This window comes from Poecile atricapillus, chromosome 2, assembly GCF_030490865.1.
Source record: "Poecile atricapillus isolate bPoeAtr1 chromosome 2, bPoeAtr1.hap1, whole genome shotgun sequence".
Lineage (NCBI taxonomy): Eukaryota > Metazoa > Chordata > Aves > Passeriformes > Paridae > Poecile > Poecile atricapillus.
Genome location: NC_081250.1, coordinates 44,517,038 through 44,536,853, shown reverse-complemented (window position 1 = coordinate 44,536,853; position 19,816 = coordinate 44,517,038). Strand labels below are relative to the sequence as shown.

The following is a 19,816-nucleotide window of genomic DNA, read 5'->3' as shown; positions in this document are numbered from 1 at the left end:
CATGCCAGTGGCATATGGATCAGAATGGCAAAACCAATAGACCGCAAATAAGTTGCTGCTCTCCTAAAAGAGACACAGTAGAAAACAGCATAAAATGCCACAAAACCAAAAAACTGTTTCCAAGTCATTATAATTTCTCAGCCAGGATCAGGTCTATGCATTTAGTGGAGTCTTAGTACCTATAGCCAGGGGTAGAAAAGCACCCCTAAAGAAGGTACCTTGAGAAATTTGGGCTTGGAGACCTTTTTTTGGTTGGTCTATAGAAACATTCCAGTTAAAATGGATCCATTGTGTTTTCAGGTCTCTTCCTCTTCCAAATCTTGCTTGTCCCAGCCTTCGACTTCTCCCCGTATCTCCTATTTTGTTATGAAGGCATGAACACCATTTCTCCGGAGCCAGCTGTAGCCCTGGTAGCTGTAAGCTATAGCTGAAATGTGACTCAAAACGTGACATTGAGTGAATTGCAGTGGGGCACATTTGCCTCCTCATTATTCTGTCTGGAAACTGCCCTGCTCTGAGTGCCATGGGCACTGGCATAGCACTGAGCCAGGGGATGTTGAGGCACTCTGCCCACATCAGAGTGGAATCCCCAGGGCCAGCAGCAGTCTGCCTACCCCAAGCAAGGCCTTCCCTCTTACCCCTGTGAGTTTCTCTGTGCCCTTTATTTTGTGTGTCTTCCAGTACTTCTTCTGCTTCCTCCAACTCATCTGATGAGGAGTCACTGTCAGAGGAGGAGCTCGCTATGCTGAAGGAGCAGGTGGAGCAAAAGAAAAAACTGATTTCCACCATGAGGAACAAGCCCTGGAGGATGGTGAAGAAGCTGTCGGTGCTCAGGTACCCATGAAAATGGGAACCCCCACTCCTGGAGTCTCTGCTGGCTCTTGTCAGATGCACTCTGTCTTTCCTTGAAATTACATATTTGCTGCTGCTGTAGTACCATAGTACCAGAAAAAGTGACCAGCAGAACCTGGCCAGCCTGTCTGGGTTCAAACGATCAGAGTTAAAATGTGCAATCTGATTTTCAGCCTCTGTAACCAAAGAACAGACAAAGTGCAAATCTGTTCAACTGATACCCATAGCCAGGTCATTCTACCCTCGTGTTTAAAACCAAATGCCTCACTACAGTCAGGCCACTTGTTAAAGCAAACTCCGTACCCTGGCTTGCTTATTCATGTCTTTTGTCAGACAGAAATCAGAGCAGCACAGTGCCATGTTAGTGCACAGTCCTGAGATGGGGCTGATTGGAAAAAATGCTGTATTTTGAGAGGTTTATGGAGAAAAGATAAATCTGCCACACAGCCCCTGATGAAGGTGGGAACAACTCAGGCAGCAGCAGAGACCCCTTAGTGCTGGACAAAGGGGGGCAGGGGACAGAGCAGACCAGGCAAATCAAAACACATGGGTTGATAGGGAATGGCTTATAACAAACCATTCCCTTGTCAGGGCAATGATTCAACTCCCAGCTCTACTGCTTAAGGAACCTCTGAAACCCCTTTCTGCCAGGAAAGATTTCAAAATAGCATTGCAAAGCACACATACATTTTCCTGTTAACTAAAAACCAAGCTATGTTAAACCATGACACAGCCCCACAGGGAGTGGTGATGCCCGTGCTTTGTGTTTGCTGAGAGGTTGCTCAGAGCTGCAGGGACTGTGCTGTGAAAGCTGACAGTCACCATGTGTCTCTGCTTCTCTCTTTTATGTCCTGAAGGCCAGGACCTGTTCCATCTTCCAATAAAATCAGGAATTGTGAACTCTGCCAATTACTTCTGAAAATCTGGATAAAGGTCTATAACAGGGAACTGTGTTAAAGTAGCTTTTCCACCTCAGCTGTACTATGAGCCTGAGGTCTTAACAAATAAATTCTTATGGCCCTAAAATTCTAAATTTTTGTAGGAAAAGAAAAAATAACAAAGTAGAGTTATTTCTGATGCATTTTTCCCCTGTGGTGTAGGATCCTGACTAAAATTCTACTTAGAATTATGTTTGACAATGTACTTACATACTGTCATCTTATTTCTGAGCTATAGCAATCATCACTACCTACTAAATAGTCTAAACAAAACTGCTGCATTGCTTGTGCAGGGGTCTCCAGAAAAGCTCTCAGCACACTGCACATTCATTAGATAGTTTTGGTTGCATAAACTCAACCCTGAGAGAAGAAATTATTAGCCTCGTTGCAGAGATGAGAGGTGTAAAACACAAAGAGAGCGAAACAATATGTTCAAGACTTAGAAATCTTACTTTAGGTTTGCAAATGAAGTCACAGGTGATTTTCCCAAGGTTACAGCCTGACCTAGCCAACTATTTACACCAAGTGGAAGTCCATCTTTTCCACAGGCTTAGGATGGCAAAAAACCTCACAGCTCCTGAAATTTAATCTCTTCTCATTGGCAATGCCAATATACAATATTATTTTATTCACAAGCTCAGCACACTCAGCATAACAGCATCTACCTAGACTATTTTCTCTGTATTTCTCTTAGATATCCTAGTGTAAAACTAATTTCATTTTGCAGCTTGATTTTATTCCTGACTACATGAACGAGGGCATACACTCATTCCTCTGGTATTGAGATTATCCCCTTGGGACATTTGCACATCTCTGATATTTTTCCTGGGAGGTGTTCATAAAAGAAAACTCTGAACTCTCTCGGAGTTTATTTCACTAGGCAATGTTATTTTCTTCCTGACCAATGCATCAAGAGAGAGAAATTATAACAGGCATGCAGAGAGCTTGCAGTGAGAGGAACAGGCAGACTGTTAGTTTTCGCCCAGGGAGAAGTGTGACACAAGATTTGGGGCACTAACAATACTTTTAGCTAATATAAAACATCTCTACATGAACATGAGTGCTTTGGGGACCCAATAACTAGTCTTGGGTGGGTGTCTGAGCTCTACATGGCACAGGAACTGACCAGCAGAGAGAAGCTGGGGGGAGACACCAAGTCCCCACCTTCCTACAAAGCACAGTTGCTTATCCCACTGGTGCAGGCAGGGGTGAACAGCTGAAGACCCCTTTGCTGTTATAATAACCTGCTTGTTTATTTTACAATTAGGGAGGCACAAGATTTTGTAGAGAAGTTTGAAGGAGCTCTGGGAAAAGGAAAGGGCAAGAAGTTGTATGCATATAAGATGATGATGGCTAAGGTAAGTGCTACAGTGATGTCAGGGAAAGACTCGGATACTCAGTTATGTATTCAGAACATTTTTAGATTTATTGACCTCCATTTATATCTATGTGAAAGAAGCACAAGGAAGTCAGAATAAAGCTTCTTTCCCACTTTCAAAAAAATACTAGCTGGCTTCAAATCTATGACAATTGTAGAAAGAACAGGGGGAAATGTACCCTAACCTGGACCTCATTGTGACCTTTCCTGAAGCAAGGGAGGGTTTACAGGAGCAGGGAAAACCATGGCTTTCTGGCTGCAGTCTCCAAAACCTTGATATGTGAGAAAAGATATCCCTAAAGGGGAAAGAGGCCCTGCCAAATCCTTGTACAAGCCCTACTCCTGTAAAATTTCATCTTCTCCAGTGATGAGGAGATAACAGGGAGAATGATGGCTGTGTTTTGAGACTGAAGTTGGTAGCCAAGTTGCATGTTGTCATGGAGATTATATTGAGAAGTGCAAAACAGAGCCAGACTAGAGATTATGAAATCAGTGGGAGTTTAGCTGCTGGCCTGATGAGGCAAGATTCAAACTCAGTGTTTTATCAAATAAAATTTTGTTTTAAATAGAGTTGGTTCTGAACCAATTCTTTCAATCCAGCGCCATATCTGAATTTTCTACCCCTATATAATCTGATCAATCCATAGCACAGCTGCAGCTTTCCAAATGCCTGGAAAGGTTAAAACTCTTAAAACTCAAATCATAAATGTGAACACTTGGGAGTGAGGGGGATTTTTGGTTGAAGGGAGTTTCTGAAATAGTCCAAAACATAATACCCAGACCAGAGCTCCTGCTTTGGACTTTACACCCTCACCTAACCATGCTACCAAACTCTGATATTAGAAAGCCCTGCTTCAGAGCAGACCCCCCTCTTCACACCTCTCTGCTCACTGCAATGTTGTCTTGTTTCAGAAATGGGTGAAATTTAAGAGAGACTTTGAAAATTTTAAAACTCAGTGCATACCCTGGGAGATGAAGATAAAGGAAGTGGAGAGTAAGTTGAAATTGTTGTGTGGTGGCGGTGGGACATTTTCTAAGATAGCTCTGTCCTCATACAAACAATGTTCCAGCTTCCTGGTCCACAGTCTCCACTCGGCCTGGGCATCAGTGCCAAAAAGGAGCACACATCCCTGGCAGCCCCAGGTGTTGCTCTGTCCAGCAGTTGTGGGGACTGTTGGGAGGCTCATAGGAAACGTGTTGGGGAGACCTGAGGGCAGAGGGCTGCTGAGGACAGTTTAACTCTCCTGAACTCCTGACCATGAAATGTCTTCTGCTTTAAGGTCACTTTGGCTCCTCTGTTGCCTCCTACTTCATATTTCTGCGGTGGATGTATGGAGTGAACCTTGTCCTTTTTGCGTTAATATTTGGGCTGGTTATAATTCCAGAGGTGAGTGCTTAATTCTCCTCTCAGTAATATCTTTGCTTGACACAAACATGACATTGACAGACAAATGCCTTATAACTGGCATCGTTTTAGGAAAATGGAATACCTGAGGACAATTATTTACAAAGACTTACTGACACAGGATCAGAAGTCAGATTGATACCAGGAGACCTAAAATGCTATCAAAGATCCTGCCCATCCAGCAGCTGAAACAGGGGCTCAACAATCTATCGAATTCAAAGCTGATTTTATATTTTGACTAAAGTGAAGAACGTGTCATTCCAATCCTAGGCACCAGGTCTAGTCTGCAAGAGCAATAAGAAATGGATTGTGCTCTGAAAATAATGAAATACCCTCATTTTTGGCCCCTCTGAGGGGCATGGCCATGGGGCAGCAGCCATGGCACAGCCCCTCAGGGAATAGACATTTTCCCAGCACTTTGCTAGCTAACACTTGCTTGGGAAATAACCCCTTTTTGTACTCCCAATTCATATGATTCACAAGCAATTGTTTTATTTTTAGGGGTTTTTTTTATTTCTCACTCTTCTTGGAGAATTAGAAGAATCTCATAGCCAACTTTATATGATCATTTATTGAAGAATTTTTTAATGTAGCCATTACAGCTCTAGCTAAATTACTCAGTGCAGTATTTAAAGGCTGTGCAATCCACAGACAGTGGCATCTGTTCTGTTCAATGCAGAATTTTATGGAGCAAAAATGCACTGCAGAATGTCTCCTGAGGACCATGTTTTTATTCTCCTTAATGTGCTAGCTCACACTATGGAAAGGGAAAGCTCAGTTTCCTCCCAGGACGAGGAGACATAACCATTAGCACTGAACAATACAAATGTGTTTGGTTAGGAACCATGCATATGGCAGGAGCTTTCGTCTCTGAAGTGTGCACACTGTTACTCACTGCCTACTGAGCTGTTACGATATGGAGAGTAGCTGGGCAATAAACATTTAATCATAAATTATTTTGAGTGTAATTAGATAGCCCTAAAAAATTAGTGATAGATTATATGCTAGAACCTTTCTAGGCTATGAATGTTAATGAGATACTTTGGTATAGGCATCAGACAGCTTGTAAATATAATAATTCTCCATAGCCCTTGGCATTCTCTGTCTGAACTTCTACTGCTGCTCCAGCTGCAAGATCTGCTTTGCATGGAGCCATCAGGACAGGCTGTGCCATGAAGACTATTCTTTGCATCTTTTAGTTTTTCTTTTTTTTTTTTTTTCAAAACCTGATTGCCCTTTACCTCACCTTGAGAACATCTTTTGACTTAGGATTGAAAAATACAAATTATATTGCAAGCTTGACCCAGTGCTCTTGACTTCTCTCAGAGGAGGAGCTCTGCATAAATAGATGAAGCTAATCCCTTTACTGCATTAGACCCATGAAATTCAAGCAAAGAACTCCTTGCTAAACTAAGGACATTTCAACTGCAGCTGTTCATTGAAAGATACAGTTTCTCAGAAAAATATTTCCTGTGCAATGGATGTGCCCAGGGAAAGGGAAGTCCTCTGGTTATTTGTGTGAAATTAATGTTAATATTAACAATAAATTTAATTCTGTACATTAATAAATATACTTCATGCTAAATATTAATACAGATAAGTAATACTAAATAATTATTAATTAAAGTAATGCTAAGCAGTTTTTAAAGACTGCTGCTTTAGCATTAAGAAATAAAATATATATCAAAATCAACAGAAAACGAAAACCAATCAAAAGCATTAAGTTTTTTCTCATTTAAAAAAAGAAAAAGTTAAAATCTCTTTGGTGTTTTATAGAATATATGCATCACTGCTATTAATGTTCTCCAGGTCCTGATGGGAATGCCATATGGGAGTTTGCCAAGGAAAACTGTACCCCGAGCTGAACAAGAAACAGCTATGGATTTTTCTGTTCTTTGGGACTTTGAGGTAAGCACACGAGTGTTAATCATAAATGATCGGTTGAATTCCTCTTAAAACCCCTCAGAAGTTAGTGGTGCTACAAGGATTAATTTCTTCCAAGATAAACCAGTGGAGTATGTATTTCTTCCAGAAGAAGTCTGGAAAGCCTTTTGTTGAAACGAAATCTTTATGGATGCTGAGACTTCTGGCCAAAACAGAATGTCCACATGCAGACACCTCCATCTGGATTTGAACCCCTCCCATTATACCAATGTGCTGCCTGGTGTACATCACGTGTGTGTAGACACAAAAGCCGTTTTGCTTCCAACTGGAAAGGCAGCAAGCACCTTTCACCAGGTGAAAGGCTGGAGCTGCTCCAAACCAGGCAGCCAAACAGAGACTTAAGCTGCAGACCCCCTTCACAGGCAGGGAGCACCTTGCCAGACCACTGAAAGTGACTGGGATGGGGATTGCTCCCCATGTGCCTGCCCTCCCTGTTCCCCTGAAATATTTACATGAGACTGAAGTGGGAACCAAAGTTTAGGACTTGCACCCAAAGGAAAATCCCAAGTTTTCAGCCATCTCTGGGTGCTTGCCTGCAATACCAATTCACCTCCCACCCCAGCTACTTTGAAGATTTAAGGCAAAGGAATTAAGTGTTTTTTGGGTGGCAGCCAGAGACAAGGTATATGTGCAGGGGGTGAAGGCTTTTGGTTGTAACCAGTGCCTTGGGAAACCCCTTTGCAATTTCCTTAGCGAAAAAAAGAAAAAAAAGAAAAAAATAAAAAAATAAAAAAAAAAAGAAAAAAAGAAAAAAAGAAAAAAGAAAAAAAGAAAAAAAGAAAAATACTGAACCAACCAAACAGCTATTTTATTCTAAACCAGATTATTTAAACTAAGTTATTAATAAGGCTTTAATACTGGTGTCCGGGAACCTACCAGGGCCAGGCCTTCTTTTACCGCACATAGTCTGCTGAGGATGCTTTCTACTCTTCCTCTCCCAGCTCTTTCCCACACTTCCAGAATCTAGAATTCAGACATGAATTAGGGACATTTTTAATAGCAGTGTAAGGAATGAAAAGCTCATTTGAACGGAGCACTGTAAAAATACAAGAGGAAACATTTAAACTCATTAGCCAGGAGATAAAAAAACCAATAAAACTCCAAAATGAACAAACAAAAAAATCTGAGGGAGTGTTGATTAAATGCAGCTACTGATTTTCTCTGGGAGACCATAAGTAATAGACCAATCAGTAAGGAAACTTTTCTCTGGATGAGGCTGTGTGCTTCCAGGAAATGCTTACTCCCATGACCTGCCAGTCTCCTGCCTCTGGCTTGGTGCACACGTCTACATTCCCCTGCTGTCACTGAGGTGTTGGTCCTCTGAGCCCCTCTGCTGTACAGGTCCCCATCCAGTATCCATTCCCTTCTGGTCTGACATCAGGGAGTGACCATCCAAGCTCAAGAAGCACCTCCAGCTACCAGGCTACACTGTACACCAACACCCTCTGCAGCCAGGAGATGTCAAATGAAGCCCTGTGCAGAGGTTTGCCCTTTGAAAATGAAGAGAGGCTTACTTCAGCATGCTCCACGGGAGAGGTGCAGGGGGAAATATCCATCAGAGTAGGCATAAAAGAAGAGTCAATACCATTACCCTGAGAAATACCTTTCAGGAGAGAGGAGCTGGGGAAATGTATGCTTTGGCAGCAAGGAGGTCACATCACGGATTTCTAGAGGAGTAGAAAGGCATAAATCTCACTTGGACACCAGACACCATGTCTCACAAATGGAGTTTAAAGAACATACCGGATGATGTGAGCAGAGAAACTAATTTTTCAGTCCTTGGCATCTGATGAATCAACAAGACAAAGGTTTGGAATTACAACCTGAGAAGCAAACTTCGCTAGCTCCTTCCAGGGACATTATATTTTGAAAGGCTTTCTTCCACCACACTTCCCCAGCAGACACTGTGTGTGACAGGCTACAAGCCCCAAGCAGCCGAGCTGTGGTGTGCTAGCCCCAGGCTTGCTGCACTGGTAGAAACACACACAGAATTGTCCTGGACCTGTGGCACAGCGCTTTGTGTAGGGCAAAAATGCAGCTTCCATGGCACCTGGGGGTACCAAAGCTTTTTATTAAGCTGGGAATAAAAAGCCTAGAATTTTGGGGAAGCTTAGTTTAATTAATCAAGTGACGGTGGTCAAACACTGGAAGAAAGGCCCAGAAAGGTCGTGGGAGGTCCGTCCTTGGGGATTTTCAGAGCTCAGCTGGACACAGCCTCAAGCCACAACACTTCCTTTTGCAATTGGCTCTGCTTTGAGCGGGGGGCTTGGCTAGACAGCTTCCAGAAGCCCCTTTACATGCAGACCCTTCAATGTCTCTAGAAAAGATCATTACACAGGCTCAGATATGAGCTTCAGATTATGTCTTTCCAAAGGCTTGATCACAGGGGAGCTTGCTCAGCTATCATGGCCAGACTGACTAAGTACACTTCACTTAGGAGATGAAAGACAAGGGGCAAAAAATCGAGAAGCACAATGTGCAGTGATACACATAAACTTGGATGAGATATGACAGAAAAACAGGCAGAGATTGCTAATGTGGATTAGGTGATCTGCACGCTCCTTGAATGCCTAACAGATTGCACAGCAAAAAATAGATCTACTTGAGACAACATGGTTGATATTGTGTCTGAGCTCTGCTTTACACAGGAAACTAATGCTTTGATTTCTCTCTTTAGTTATATTTGCTCTGCAGGTGGCAGCCTGTAAATGGAACTAAATCTGCAAGGCACTGAGCATCAGCTGCCTCCTACCTGAAAGTAAAAGTTTCATATCATGGTGGGAAGAACCTTTGCTACAGATTTTCTACAAGATCTGAGTGTTTCACTATTGGCTTAGAGAAGCAGGTGGGCTACAGCCACAAAGAGAAATAAGGATTTCTTTCTGGGAAGGATGAAAGCGTGATGGATCAAAACTATATTTTAGTTTTAAGCCGCCGTCCTCTGACATGTTCTCCCTCATCTTCCCTCTCTTAGGAAGATAAACTCTTAAGAAGATGGCTCTCAAAGGTGCTAGGGCAGCAAACAGACAAGAATAAGACCCTAAAAACTTTTCCATGATTATTTTCCTTGTTTTAAATCTTCGGTTTTCTCTAGAAACCCCTTTCCTGCAGAAGAAAACTGCACAGCTTACACAGGATTGCTTTTGCTTTACCTCCAGGGCTACATCAAATACTCAGCACTCTTTTATGGCTACTACAACAACCAGAGGACAATTGGTTGGTTGAAATACAGGCTGCCAATGGCATATTTTATGGTTGGGATCAGCGTATTCGGCTACAGCCTGATGGTTGTTATAAGATCGTAAGTGCAGCTGACATTGCCCCCACTGCAAAATCCATCAGATGTGTCTCACAGCTGGGTTCCCCCTCCATGGGCACCCAGACTTGGTCCAGCCTGGGCTGGATGGTTGGGGAAATGTGGGGAAATGAGTGCCTGCTGTTTTCATGCACTTGGCCTCCCCATCCACCCCATTGGCTCTGGTGGGCGGGGGGGAACTGGGCACTCCACTGCTTCATCCCTGTACTCATGTGCACTATTCTGAACCCTTCCTACTCCAACCTCTTATTCCCACTCCTTCTTCCTCCCCTCCTCTCCAGATCTCTTTAACCCTTCCTCAAACATTACTACAGGGCCATCAAGCAGCTAGATTTTGTACATGAAGGAGGATTTTACTTGTGGTAAATTTCAAAGGTTCCTCTTGCATCCTTTCATTGCAAAATAAACATTCTTGAACACCAACGTGGGTCCTACAGATGGTGGAAGGGTTGCCGAAAAGAGACAGATGCTGCCAGATTGTATTTGTTGATTCCCTAAATGAATCAGTGTAGTTTAAAAGCACCTCTTGTGCACTGTCCCCAAACACCAGTGAGGCTCCCTCAGCATCTTCAGGGTACTCAGGATGCAGCCAAAGCACTTGTCAGTCCTTTGTGGTCTCTGCACAGTTGAAAATAAAAAAATAAGCCCTTCTATCTCTGCCTGAAGGACACACCGTGAAAAGGTGCCTTCTCTGGAAGAAAGAATAAGCCCATGGATTTGTATTGCTTGCTGAAACAGGCCATATTGCTGCACAGCAGAAAGAGCCTCTTGAGCCTTTGGCTGGAGTGGGACATGGGGATTTGCTGTACATTTGCCATGAAATTGCAGCATCTCTTGTCTTGCCTTCCTCGAGGGACTAGTGCTAGGAATTCAAGGGGGCCTTACAGAAGGATTTCAGGGATCAAGTAATAGAGAGGAAACAGCAGAAGCCATATCTACTCCTATGCTGATTAACAAGAATAATCCTTTTTCTCTCCCTGCATGACTTGCTGCAAGCTCTTTGGCTCCAGCACTGTGCAGCAAGAGAAGTCTCACTAAAATTTTTTGCTGCAGTGGGCATATTGGACAGGACATGGGGGTTTTGACTAAATTTAACTAACTAAAGGTAGCCATACCATATACTTCAGCCTAGGACCCAGAAGCACCATAAATAGACTTTCTTCATCAGTTGGAGGAAGCAATCCTTAACCTCCTTAATCACCTATGCTATCACAGTTTTAACCTGTATCACTATTTTTAATAGAAGACCTGCGTGGCCCTGATAGTGACAGTTCAGTCCTCCTTAGACCTAAAGTCCAATGGCACATTTTAGTCGTTCCCAAACCCCAAGAATGGTTTCTCCACTCCATCTTACCCAAGCTTTGCAGAGCTGAAGGATACGTGGTGGCTCTGTGGAACAGCGTCTGACCTTGTCACTGCACACATCTTTACACAGGATGGCACGCAATGCCAACGAAAGCACATCAGACGGGGATGATGACAACTTCATTTTCAGCTGGAAAATGTTCACCAGCTGGGACTATCTCATTGGCAATCCAGAGACAGCAGACAACAAGTTTGCATCCATCACCACCAGCTTCAAGGTAAACCTGTCCTCTGCCTGCCCCTGGAGATGCTCCCAGCACCTTAAATGGCAGAGATTTAATGGGAAATCTGGATACCTACTCAGCATCTCCCCATATGAGCAGGGCATGGTGCTGATCCAAGGCAGCTCCAGCCTCTGTGACCTGCTTCCCCTAACTCTCTTTTTTTTGGCTTTTAAAAGAAGTTGTATTAATTTAGAGTGTAGTTCCCCTGAGATAGGTCAGGTTCTTTGCCATTTGATATCTTTCAGCCAAACCAGGATGCCTCTATGAAGCTTAGTTTGGATTCAACCAAAACTACCAAGTTGGATACAGCCAGAATAGCAGAATATTGCATCTCATAGGGTGAAAAACCTTGCGGTGTGTCTTATGCTTGGTGCTGCATAGACATCCATTCCAATTTCTTGAGCACCCCTGGTTTTTTCAGGAGTCGATTGTAGATGAGCAAGAAAGCAACAAGGATGAAAATATCCACCTGAGGAGGTTCCTGCGAGTTTTGGCCAATGTCCTCATCATATGCTGCTTGTGTGGGAGTGGCTACCTCATTTATTTTGTGGTGAAACGCTCCCAGACATTTTCCAAAATGCAAAATGTTGGGTGGTATGAAAGAAATGAGGTAAGGAAATTTTGCTTCCAGTTTTCTGCTGGGATAATTCACTTTGGACATCAGCAAATTAATTGTCATAGGTTGAGGACAGAATCCAAGGCAGGGGGATTCCCTACCAGGGCCCAGAAGTCCCATTCAGTACCTTTGCATTTGTTGTAGCTGCCATGAACACTGATCTCATTGAAAGTTCCTAGGGAAAAATAACAACTCCTGCAGAGAAGGGAAAATACTCTTATAATAAATCACTAGAAAAGTCAATGGCTTTTCAGCATTTTCAACACCAATCACCATCATAAGAATCAAGATGCATTATAACACTTACAAACTCTGTTGCATTAGAAAGCTGTCTGGGTGATAGAAATGTCCATAATCAGGCATAACTCTAAAATCAAACCATTTTCATTTACCCTGAATAATAGGAATAAAATTTTAGAACCTGCAAAAAAATTCAAATTGTCAAAGTTTTCCTGTGTCTGATTTTCAAATGAGAAGTTCAAATCTTTAAGCTCTTCACACACAGCAAAAAATATCTCGACCTATGGAAAGGTTTGATTTCACCATCTACTACATTTCATGTATTTATATATCAAAGCCAAATTAAAGTCAAAGCCATGTATTTTCAAAATTTCATTCAGAAAACTTTAGAAACACAGCACTTGCTTACAAAATGCTTTGATTTATCTCTACTGATTTTTTTCCCAAAGAAAAAATCTAATTAAAAAAACCAAAAAGTTTAATGTCTGACCCTTTTCCTGGTGATAATATGAGATCTGAATAAATATAGTGCTGAGTACTGTTGGAAAAGAAAAGCAGAAAGAGAATTCAGAGACTGCCTGCCTGTATAGATACTGGCCATGGGCCTGTAGGAATATAAAAAAATTTAAAGCCTGTAAGTCATGCTTGAGCATGACTGGCCAATGACCTCATTGACCACAGTACAACTTAGTATCTGGCATGATAAAGAGGAACAAAGATACCACTGGGTCATATTTTCTTGAGCTGCAAAACTGAGATCTTGATGTGTTTCCGTTCAAGTCTGTAAATGCCTTCTGCAAAAGCAAAGGTGCTGAACATGGAAAATAAACATTAGCATTGATTAATTATCTTTATGCACACAAGCCAAGTCTTGCGCTTCCTCTGAAACTAAAATAAAAACCTTGGAGCTGATGCAAGCAGTACTGCAAGGTACTTGAGGAACCTGAATATTCATGAGTCTGGACTGACAGGGAGCAAATTCTTTGGAGCTCATCCCTTTGAGATAAGAGCAAAAGTGCTCCTGCAAGAGCTAGTCATGCAACCCAGCCCTGAAGTCTGACGCTGCACTGCCTGCGCACTAAGCAAAGGCAGAAGCTGAGTTTGCTTTGACTCCCTCCCCTTTATAAATCCTTCAGAAATATACAACCAGATGCTGGCAGCTCCTGCTCTGCTCAAAGTAAGATAGTCACTGCTGTTACTATTAGCAGTTATCTCTTTTTCCTCATGTGGCAGGTTGAAATTGTGATGTCCTTGCTGGGCATGTTTTGCCCTCCGCTGTTTGAAACCATCGCTGCACTAGAAAATTACCATCCCCGCATTGGGCTGAAATGGCAGCTGGGGCGGATCTTCGCGCTCTTCCTGGGGAACCTCTACACGTTTTTGTTGGCCTTGATGGATGATGTCAATGAAAAAGTAAGAGCAGAGCCAAAAAGCCACAGTCAAATAGCATTTCCCAGAGTTGAGGGTGAACACAGCCTATCCCCACAGCCAGCAGGGACAACCAGTCCCTTTGTAGCAGGTGCTTGCTCTGTCCCCAGTGCTCTTGAGCAGTGCCCCAGGGAGACTCACCAAGCAGATTCTCTGGCTTCTCACTACAGCCCTGAAAAGAGCATAGTTATTGTCTTCCTATAATCACAGCATGTTAGGCTAATTCTATTTTTTTCTCCGTCTGACACTGTTTGCAATTTCTATTACTGCAGACCCTGAGGATACAGTTTATAATCCTCTTCCCCTGCCTCCCCTCTTTAACATTATCCTGGTAGCGTGTTGTGGGCAGATAACTGCAGAAAAGGATAAATGTCTAACTTATCCACAGAAAAAAATTACTCTGTTTTAAACTGAGAAAAATTAGAGAAATCGAGGTGCTTTGCTCTGCCCTGAAAAATTATGAATAATGTGAAGGAGGAGGACTGGGTGAAGGCCACATCTGCATACAGGAGTCTTGAAGGAGGTCTGACTCCTCCATGTTCATGGAACACGTTGCTTGCTCCCAAAAACTCACAGAGTCTTGACCCGCTTTCAGCTGCTGCTCCCCTGCTCCTGGCAAAAGAGGAGTTTCTGTGCTATTGCCTGCACTGTAACTCTGTTGTGGACAGACGTTTATACAAGGGGTGGTAACTTGTAAGGAGGAGGGAGGAACTCAGTGCCTTGGATTTCTTCATACACCTCTATGTTTTCCATTTTCTGATGGTTTTGTCGTGGGGGTGGGGGGTGGTCTCATTGCAGCTGGCAGAAGAGGATGTGGTAAAAAACATCACGCACTGGACACTGCTTGGTCACCACAACTCATCTGCAGGGAATGCCAGCACTGTCACCCCACCTCCCCTTGACCCTGCAGACGTGCCCAGGGGACCCTGCTGGGAGACAACTGTTGGCATCGTAAGAAATTCATTATGTAGCAAGTCTCTGTGTTGGTTTGGCATGGTCCAGTTTGGTTTTCTCACTGATGTCTTCAACGTTTCCAGGCCTGAAGTTTCCCTCACTCTCATACAGCATCACCAAGGCAATACAAGCCCTTGGCCATGTTTCTCAAGCCATGGTGATGAAGTCCTCAGCTGGAAGCAGCCAGGGCATGCACAGCTCCTAGGCAGTGGCTGTGAAGGGCACGAAAGGCCAGGCAGTCTGCAGCCACGCCTGCACCATGCTCTTGTTCAGATCACAACTGTGCCTTTGAAGCAAACCTCTCTTCTCCATTCATTGTTGCACTTGTTCCAGAGAGGCTTGGGTGCAGGCATGAGGACATGCCTCAAGGGAACTCCTGGCATGTCCCAATCTATAACGCAGCATGAGGCCATGGGATGGAAGAAGAATTAGGCAAAAGCAACTCCCTTGAAAGGCAGGCAGGATGGCCTTCAGGCCCCCAGAATTTCACCACACAAATCCTCTCTGAAACATTTACATTGCACTAAGAATATCTGCAGCCAGACTATACACAACTTAAAAACAGATGTTTACTGGCTGACAGAGATAGTTAGGGCTTGCCAAACTACAAGGCTATTCATTCCTGTGCACACTCAAGGCATCTTCAAAAGCCAGGTAGTTCTCAGTCATGTGGGAAAAAACCAAAGATGACCAAAGATGGTCACCCCACAGACGGAGCTGATCCTTGGTGCAGCTGAACTGCCATTCAGCAGATCTTTGGTTTTTACCCCTCATACTTTAAAAACCTTTCTAGTAAGGTAACAAGGTTCTTGTAACCTTTCCTTTTGAATCTTTGGGCCACCAGTTATTTCCACCCTGTGAGTCTTCCTTCTGCCTGCAATTTTTTCTTCCTTGTCTTGCACATGTCCTTTCTCTACACTTACACACAGCTCCTGTTTACAACTGAACTATTTTCTTAGGAATCCACATAAAAGTTACAGAGCTGAGCCATACCAGAGCTACGCACAACCAGAACGACTGAGGGCATACATACATTTTATACCAGCAGTGCTGCAGCATTAGCATTCTGCTCCCACTTTCTGTGCTGCCACAGCATGCAGTGCAGTCAATAATGCCAGCAGCAGCTATCAGGTCTAACAGCTATAACAGAGCTCGTAGCTCCCAAGCACAGAGGTAAAGCTTAGGCACTGCACAGTGCTTGAAAACAGGCAGGGAGTTTGATCATGGCATGCTTTTGTGAAGATTACTGTCATATAAAGACAAATGGCTTAATAAAAAATACAGTCCTGAATGCGCTACTGAAATTACAGGAGTTAAATGGGGTTTTCTCCTTCTTTTTAATGCAGGAGTTTGTGAGGCTCACTGTGTCTGATATCCTGGTGACCTACATAACCATTTTGGTGGGAGATTTCATCCGAGCTTGCTTTGTCAGATTTGTGAATTACTGTTGGTGCTGGGACCTAGAGGCTGGATTTGTAAGTATCTTATAACCGAGCCAGTATCTTATAGCCAAGAAGATAAAAGCAATTTAGGGCCATTTGGTCAAACACTACAAATGAATTTGTTTTGAATGATTCCAGTGGCTGTCTGCTCTTGCTGGATAATTGGTATCCATAGTCTGTGCATCACTTTTCTGGGTCAATCAGCTCCATCCCAGTAAGAACTCTACAAAAATGCAGTTCTCCTCCCCATCTCAGAACTTTAAAATATGAAGCTGATTTTAAAGAGAAATAATCCTGTGTTCATTCAGTTGGTATAACCGCAAAACCTTGGGCCCTTCTATCCCTTTTCAAAGCCCCAGACCTTTCTGTTCATTGCCCACCCTGGAGGCAGGAACCTGCTTTTCTCACCACAGTGTCTTCTGATTGCTCTTGGAAGCTGGCACTTCTTCTGCTGCAGTGGAACAAGGAGCATCTCCTTCCCCTCTCATGTGTGTGTAACACACAACAGCACTCGACTCTTCCATATTCATAAAGGTTACATTACCAAAGCAGTCAGTGCTGAAGCTGCACAAAACACAAAATAAAATAATGGAGGAATGAAGTCCATAGATTCACTTGAGAGGAAATAAAACCAGATGGATTCAGCCAGAGATGAAAACACCTTACAAGATTATGAGCACATCAGTGCAGCTCCTGCCTTGGGAGGGTTCCCAGGAGTGGTTTGGAGAAGAGAAAAGAGGAGGGCTTTTGTCAAGGAAAAGCAGGTGGAACACAACAGACATTTTGCTGCTTGTGGAGCACTTTGTGTTTCTTCTGAGGGAGACACAGGACATTCCTCAGGGTGGCCAAGGGAGGTCCACGCAGCATGAAATTACTTCAATTGCTTGTGCAAAGATGGTTTGCTGACAGCCATCTAACCCAGCCTAGCCAGGGACACCAGTACAATTATATATATATCTGCGTTTTTCAAATGCAGATAGCAAATAAGCTTCTTGTTTAACCCAGCCTTCTCAAATAGGAAAGCTCAAGGCAGAGGACAGCAGACTCTGAAAGTTGTCTTTATTTTCATCTGAAAAAGAAGCCAATAGTAACTTCTAGCTAAAGATTTAAAGTAGAAACGTACCAGAATCAAAAGAACAAACAGTGTTTGCACCCATCCCTTCCCAAAGCAGTGAGAAGTCAGCTAAGCAAGACTCTGACTAGGCTCCCCTTGAGTTTTCAGCATAAAGCACAAACATCTTAAACTTCAATTTCATGAATTTCTGACAGTATTAAGTAAATGCAAACGGTATGAAAAACAGACATACCACATAGGGTATTCCAAAGACATAAGAGCATCACTTATCATTTCTTAGAATTCAGTTTTCTGCATTGCAGTTAAAAAAAAAAAAAAAAAAAAAAAAAAAAAAGTAGGGTTTTTTTCAAGAAAACATAACATGAAAATCTTTACACAAAGTTTCGTCTGCCAAAAATCACCTGAGTCTTGTGCACACAAAATTAGATGCCTATAGAAGAAATAGCTTCATCAGCTATTCATTAGACAAATCTAACAAAATAAGAATTTATAAATCAACAAATACTGCCAGTAGATCAGATCAGATCAGCCTGTTCTGGACCTGCCACCATTAGTATCCACATCAGATAGCTAAAATACAGCTTTATATGGAGCAATATATCAGCTAGCACGGAGTAAAATGTCACTTAATACCCATCAGGTCATACATTCCCTCATATTTCTCTCCCTTTGCCCTGTGCTTCTGGTCTTCAGCAGCTTGGACCCAGGGACACGGACATAATCCAGCACAGCATTTGTCTTCCAGCTCATAATTATCACTGCTTCAAGATTCAATATTTTGCCAGGGTAGAACTGCAAGTCCATAGCCAGGCACCAGCTGGAGTTTAAACATAGTCCCGTGCCATGCTCACAGCTGGTGTCATATTAGCAGGGAGAGAGAAACACAGAGCAGCTCTAAGCACCTCCATACATCTTTCCAGTTTTCAGGAAGCCAAGAGAGAAGCAGCAGCTACAGTTCTGTGTTCCCCACACTGCTGCTGGTCATTCAAGCAGCATGCACGCAGCAGGAGCCCTCCCAGGAATCCCTGCTTGCCAGCTTTAAATGAGCATCATGCACCCAGCAGAAAACAACAGCAGGTACATCTAGCAACAACACACTTTTCTTTCTTTCCCATCCAGCCGTCCTATGCAGAGTTTGACATTAGCGGCAACGTTTTGGGTTTGGTTTTCAACCAGGGAATGATTTGGTAAGATATTTCCTTTTTTTTTTTTAATTTTTCACATTGTTTGGAAAAGCTCTTAGTGGAGTTAGAAAGCTTGCAAGCCAGTTAGATAAACCGTTGGGTCCTGTCTTTCCTGACTGATTTGCTTTCTGTGCTTAACTATAAAAGTGGGTCTCTCCTGGTTACATTCACCTCCCATTTTCCAAGCCATCTCCAAGAACTTTTTGTCACAACCTGAAAAACATTCTTTCCAATCCCTGAGACGTCTGAGGCCTTGCTGGTCCTTCAGTGAGGGGGGCCATACCATGGGTGCAGGTGGCTTCTAGAGGGGTAGCACCTATCAACCTGCTCAGGCTTGGTTTGTGACCAAACTTGTCACCACACAAACACCTCCTTTTGTCTTCTTGAAAAGAGTAAACCTTCCAAGTCTGTCAAAAAACAGTGCCTGTCCTCTTTTCCTTTTCAGGATGGGATCCTTCTATGCACCAGGGCTCGTGGGTATAAACGTGCTGCGCTTATTAACCTCCATGTATTTTCAGTGCTGGGCTGTTATGAGTAGCAATGTCCCTCATGCAAGAGTCTTCAAAGCATCCAAATCTAACAATTTTTACATGGGATTGCTACTGCTGATCCTCTTCCTCAGCCTTCTGCCTGTGGCTTACACCATCATGTCCCTGCCTCCCTCCTTTGACTGTGGACCTTTCAGGTACTACCAAGACACCAGAAAGGATATTTTTTTTCTCTGGTACATGAGAACAAAATTTTCAATTTGTTTTGAGAACAAAACTTTCATATTTTCATGAAGTTAGAAGGACTGGACCCCAGCAGAGATGGTAAAGTGTTTAAACCCTTAGCAATGTGAGGCAAAGGGTCATGTCCAGCTATGGGGTGTAAACAGTCAGCTGGGAGTGCTGGACCTGCTCCCGTCTGCTGCTCTCCTCTGCTACTTGATTCCCAGTGTTTCCTCAACATACGCCGAAGAAAGCACCAGAGAACAGCAGGGGTGGGACAGCAAAGTGCAGCCCTCAGTAAAAAAAAGCCAAAAAAACTTAACTGAAGGATCCTAAAGACTCTTTGGAACATTGAGGAAACAAAATTAATCCAAAGGATGTATTTTACTAGTTGAATTTAGTTGACAAATAGCAGGAAATGGATAGGGGTGAGCCTGTAAAATTGCTGGGGGGTTTTTTTGGTTGGGTTTTTTTGTTAGCTTGTTTTTGTTTTGGGGCGTGTGTTCGGTTTTTTTTGGTTTTTGGGGGGGGTGTTATTTGTTTTTTTGTTGTTGATTTTTTTTGGGTGGTTTCTTTTTCTTGGTGTTTGGGGAATTTTTTTTTATGTAGCGGGGCTTTTTTTTTTCTTTTAATTAGGACAGAATCAGCACTGCACAAAGCATTCAGTGGACTGGATTAAGATGCCAATAAAGTCTAATTTGATTGAATAACGCCATTTCCTGGGCCTGCTGAATCTGACTCAGCA

General features: G+C 43.0%; 1 protein-coding gene and 1 long non-coding RNA gene across 2 annotated transcripts in view; one reads left to right on the top strand and one right to left on the bottom strand.

Moving 5' to 3' along the window:
• Positions 1 to 19,816, bottom strand: part of LOC131576708 (uncharacterized) — a 54,614-nt gene that overhangs the window by 8,484 nt on the left and 26,314 nt on the right. Inside the window, exon 2 of the long non-coding RNA XR_009277047.1 lies at positions 7,394 to 7,480. This is a non-coding gene — a long non-coding RNA (uncharacterized LOC131576708). The remainder of the gene's footprint in view (positions 1 to 7,393; positions 7,481 to 19,816) is intronic.
• TMC2 (transmembrane channel like 2) overlaps positions 1 to 19,816 on the top strand; it is a 30,603-nt gene that overhangs the window by 2,721 nt on the left and 8,066 nt on the right. Inside the window, exons 4-16 of the mRNA XM_058833666.1 lie at positions 682 to 834; positions 3,058 to 3,148; positions 4,081 to 4,162; positions 4,449 to 4,555; positions 6,383 to 6,481; positions 9,676 to 9,818; positions 11,269 to 11,416; positions 11,844 to 12,032; positions 13,512 to 13,691; positions 14,505 to 14,657; positions 16,007 to 16,135; positions 18,297 to 18,364; positions 18,807 to 19,046. Coding sequence (XP_058689649.1) covers positions 682 to 834; positions 3,058 to 3,148; positions 4,081 to 4,162; positions 4,449 to 4,555; positions 6,383 to 6,481; positions 9,676 to 9,818; positions 11,269 to 11,416; positions 11,844 to 12,032; positions 13,512 to 13,691; positions 14,505 to 14,657; positions 16,007 to 16,135; positions 18,297 to 18,364; positions 18,807 to 19,046 — 1,782 coding nt within the window. The remainder of the gene's footprint in view (positions 1 to 681; positions 835 to 3,057; positions 3,149 to 4,080; positions 4,163 to 4,448; positions 4,556 to 6,382; positions 6,482 to 9,675; positions 9,819 to 11,268; positions 11,417 to 11,843; positions 12,033 to 13,511; positions 13,692 to 14,504; positions 14,658 to 16,006; positions 16,136 to 18,296; positions 18,365 to 18,806; positions 19,047 to 19,816) is intronic.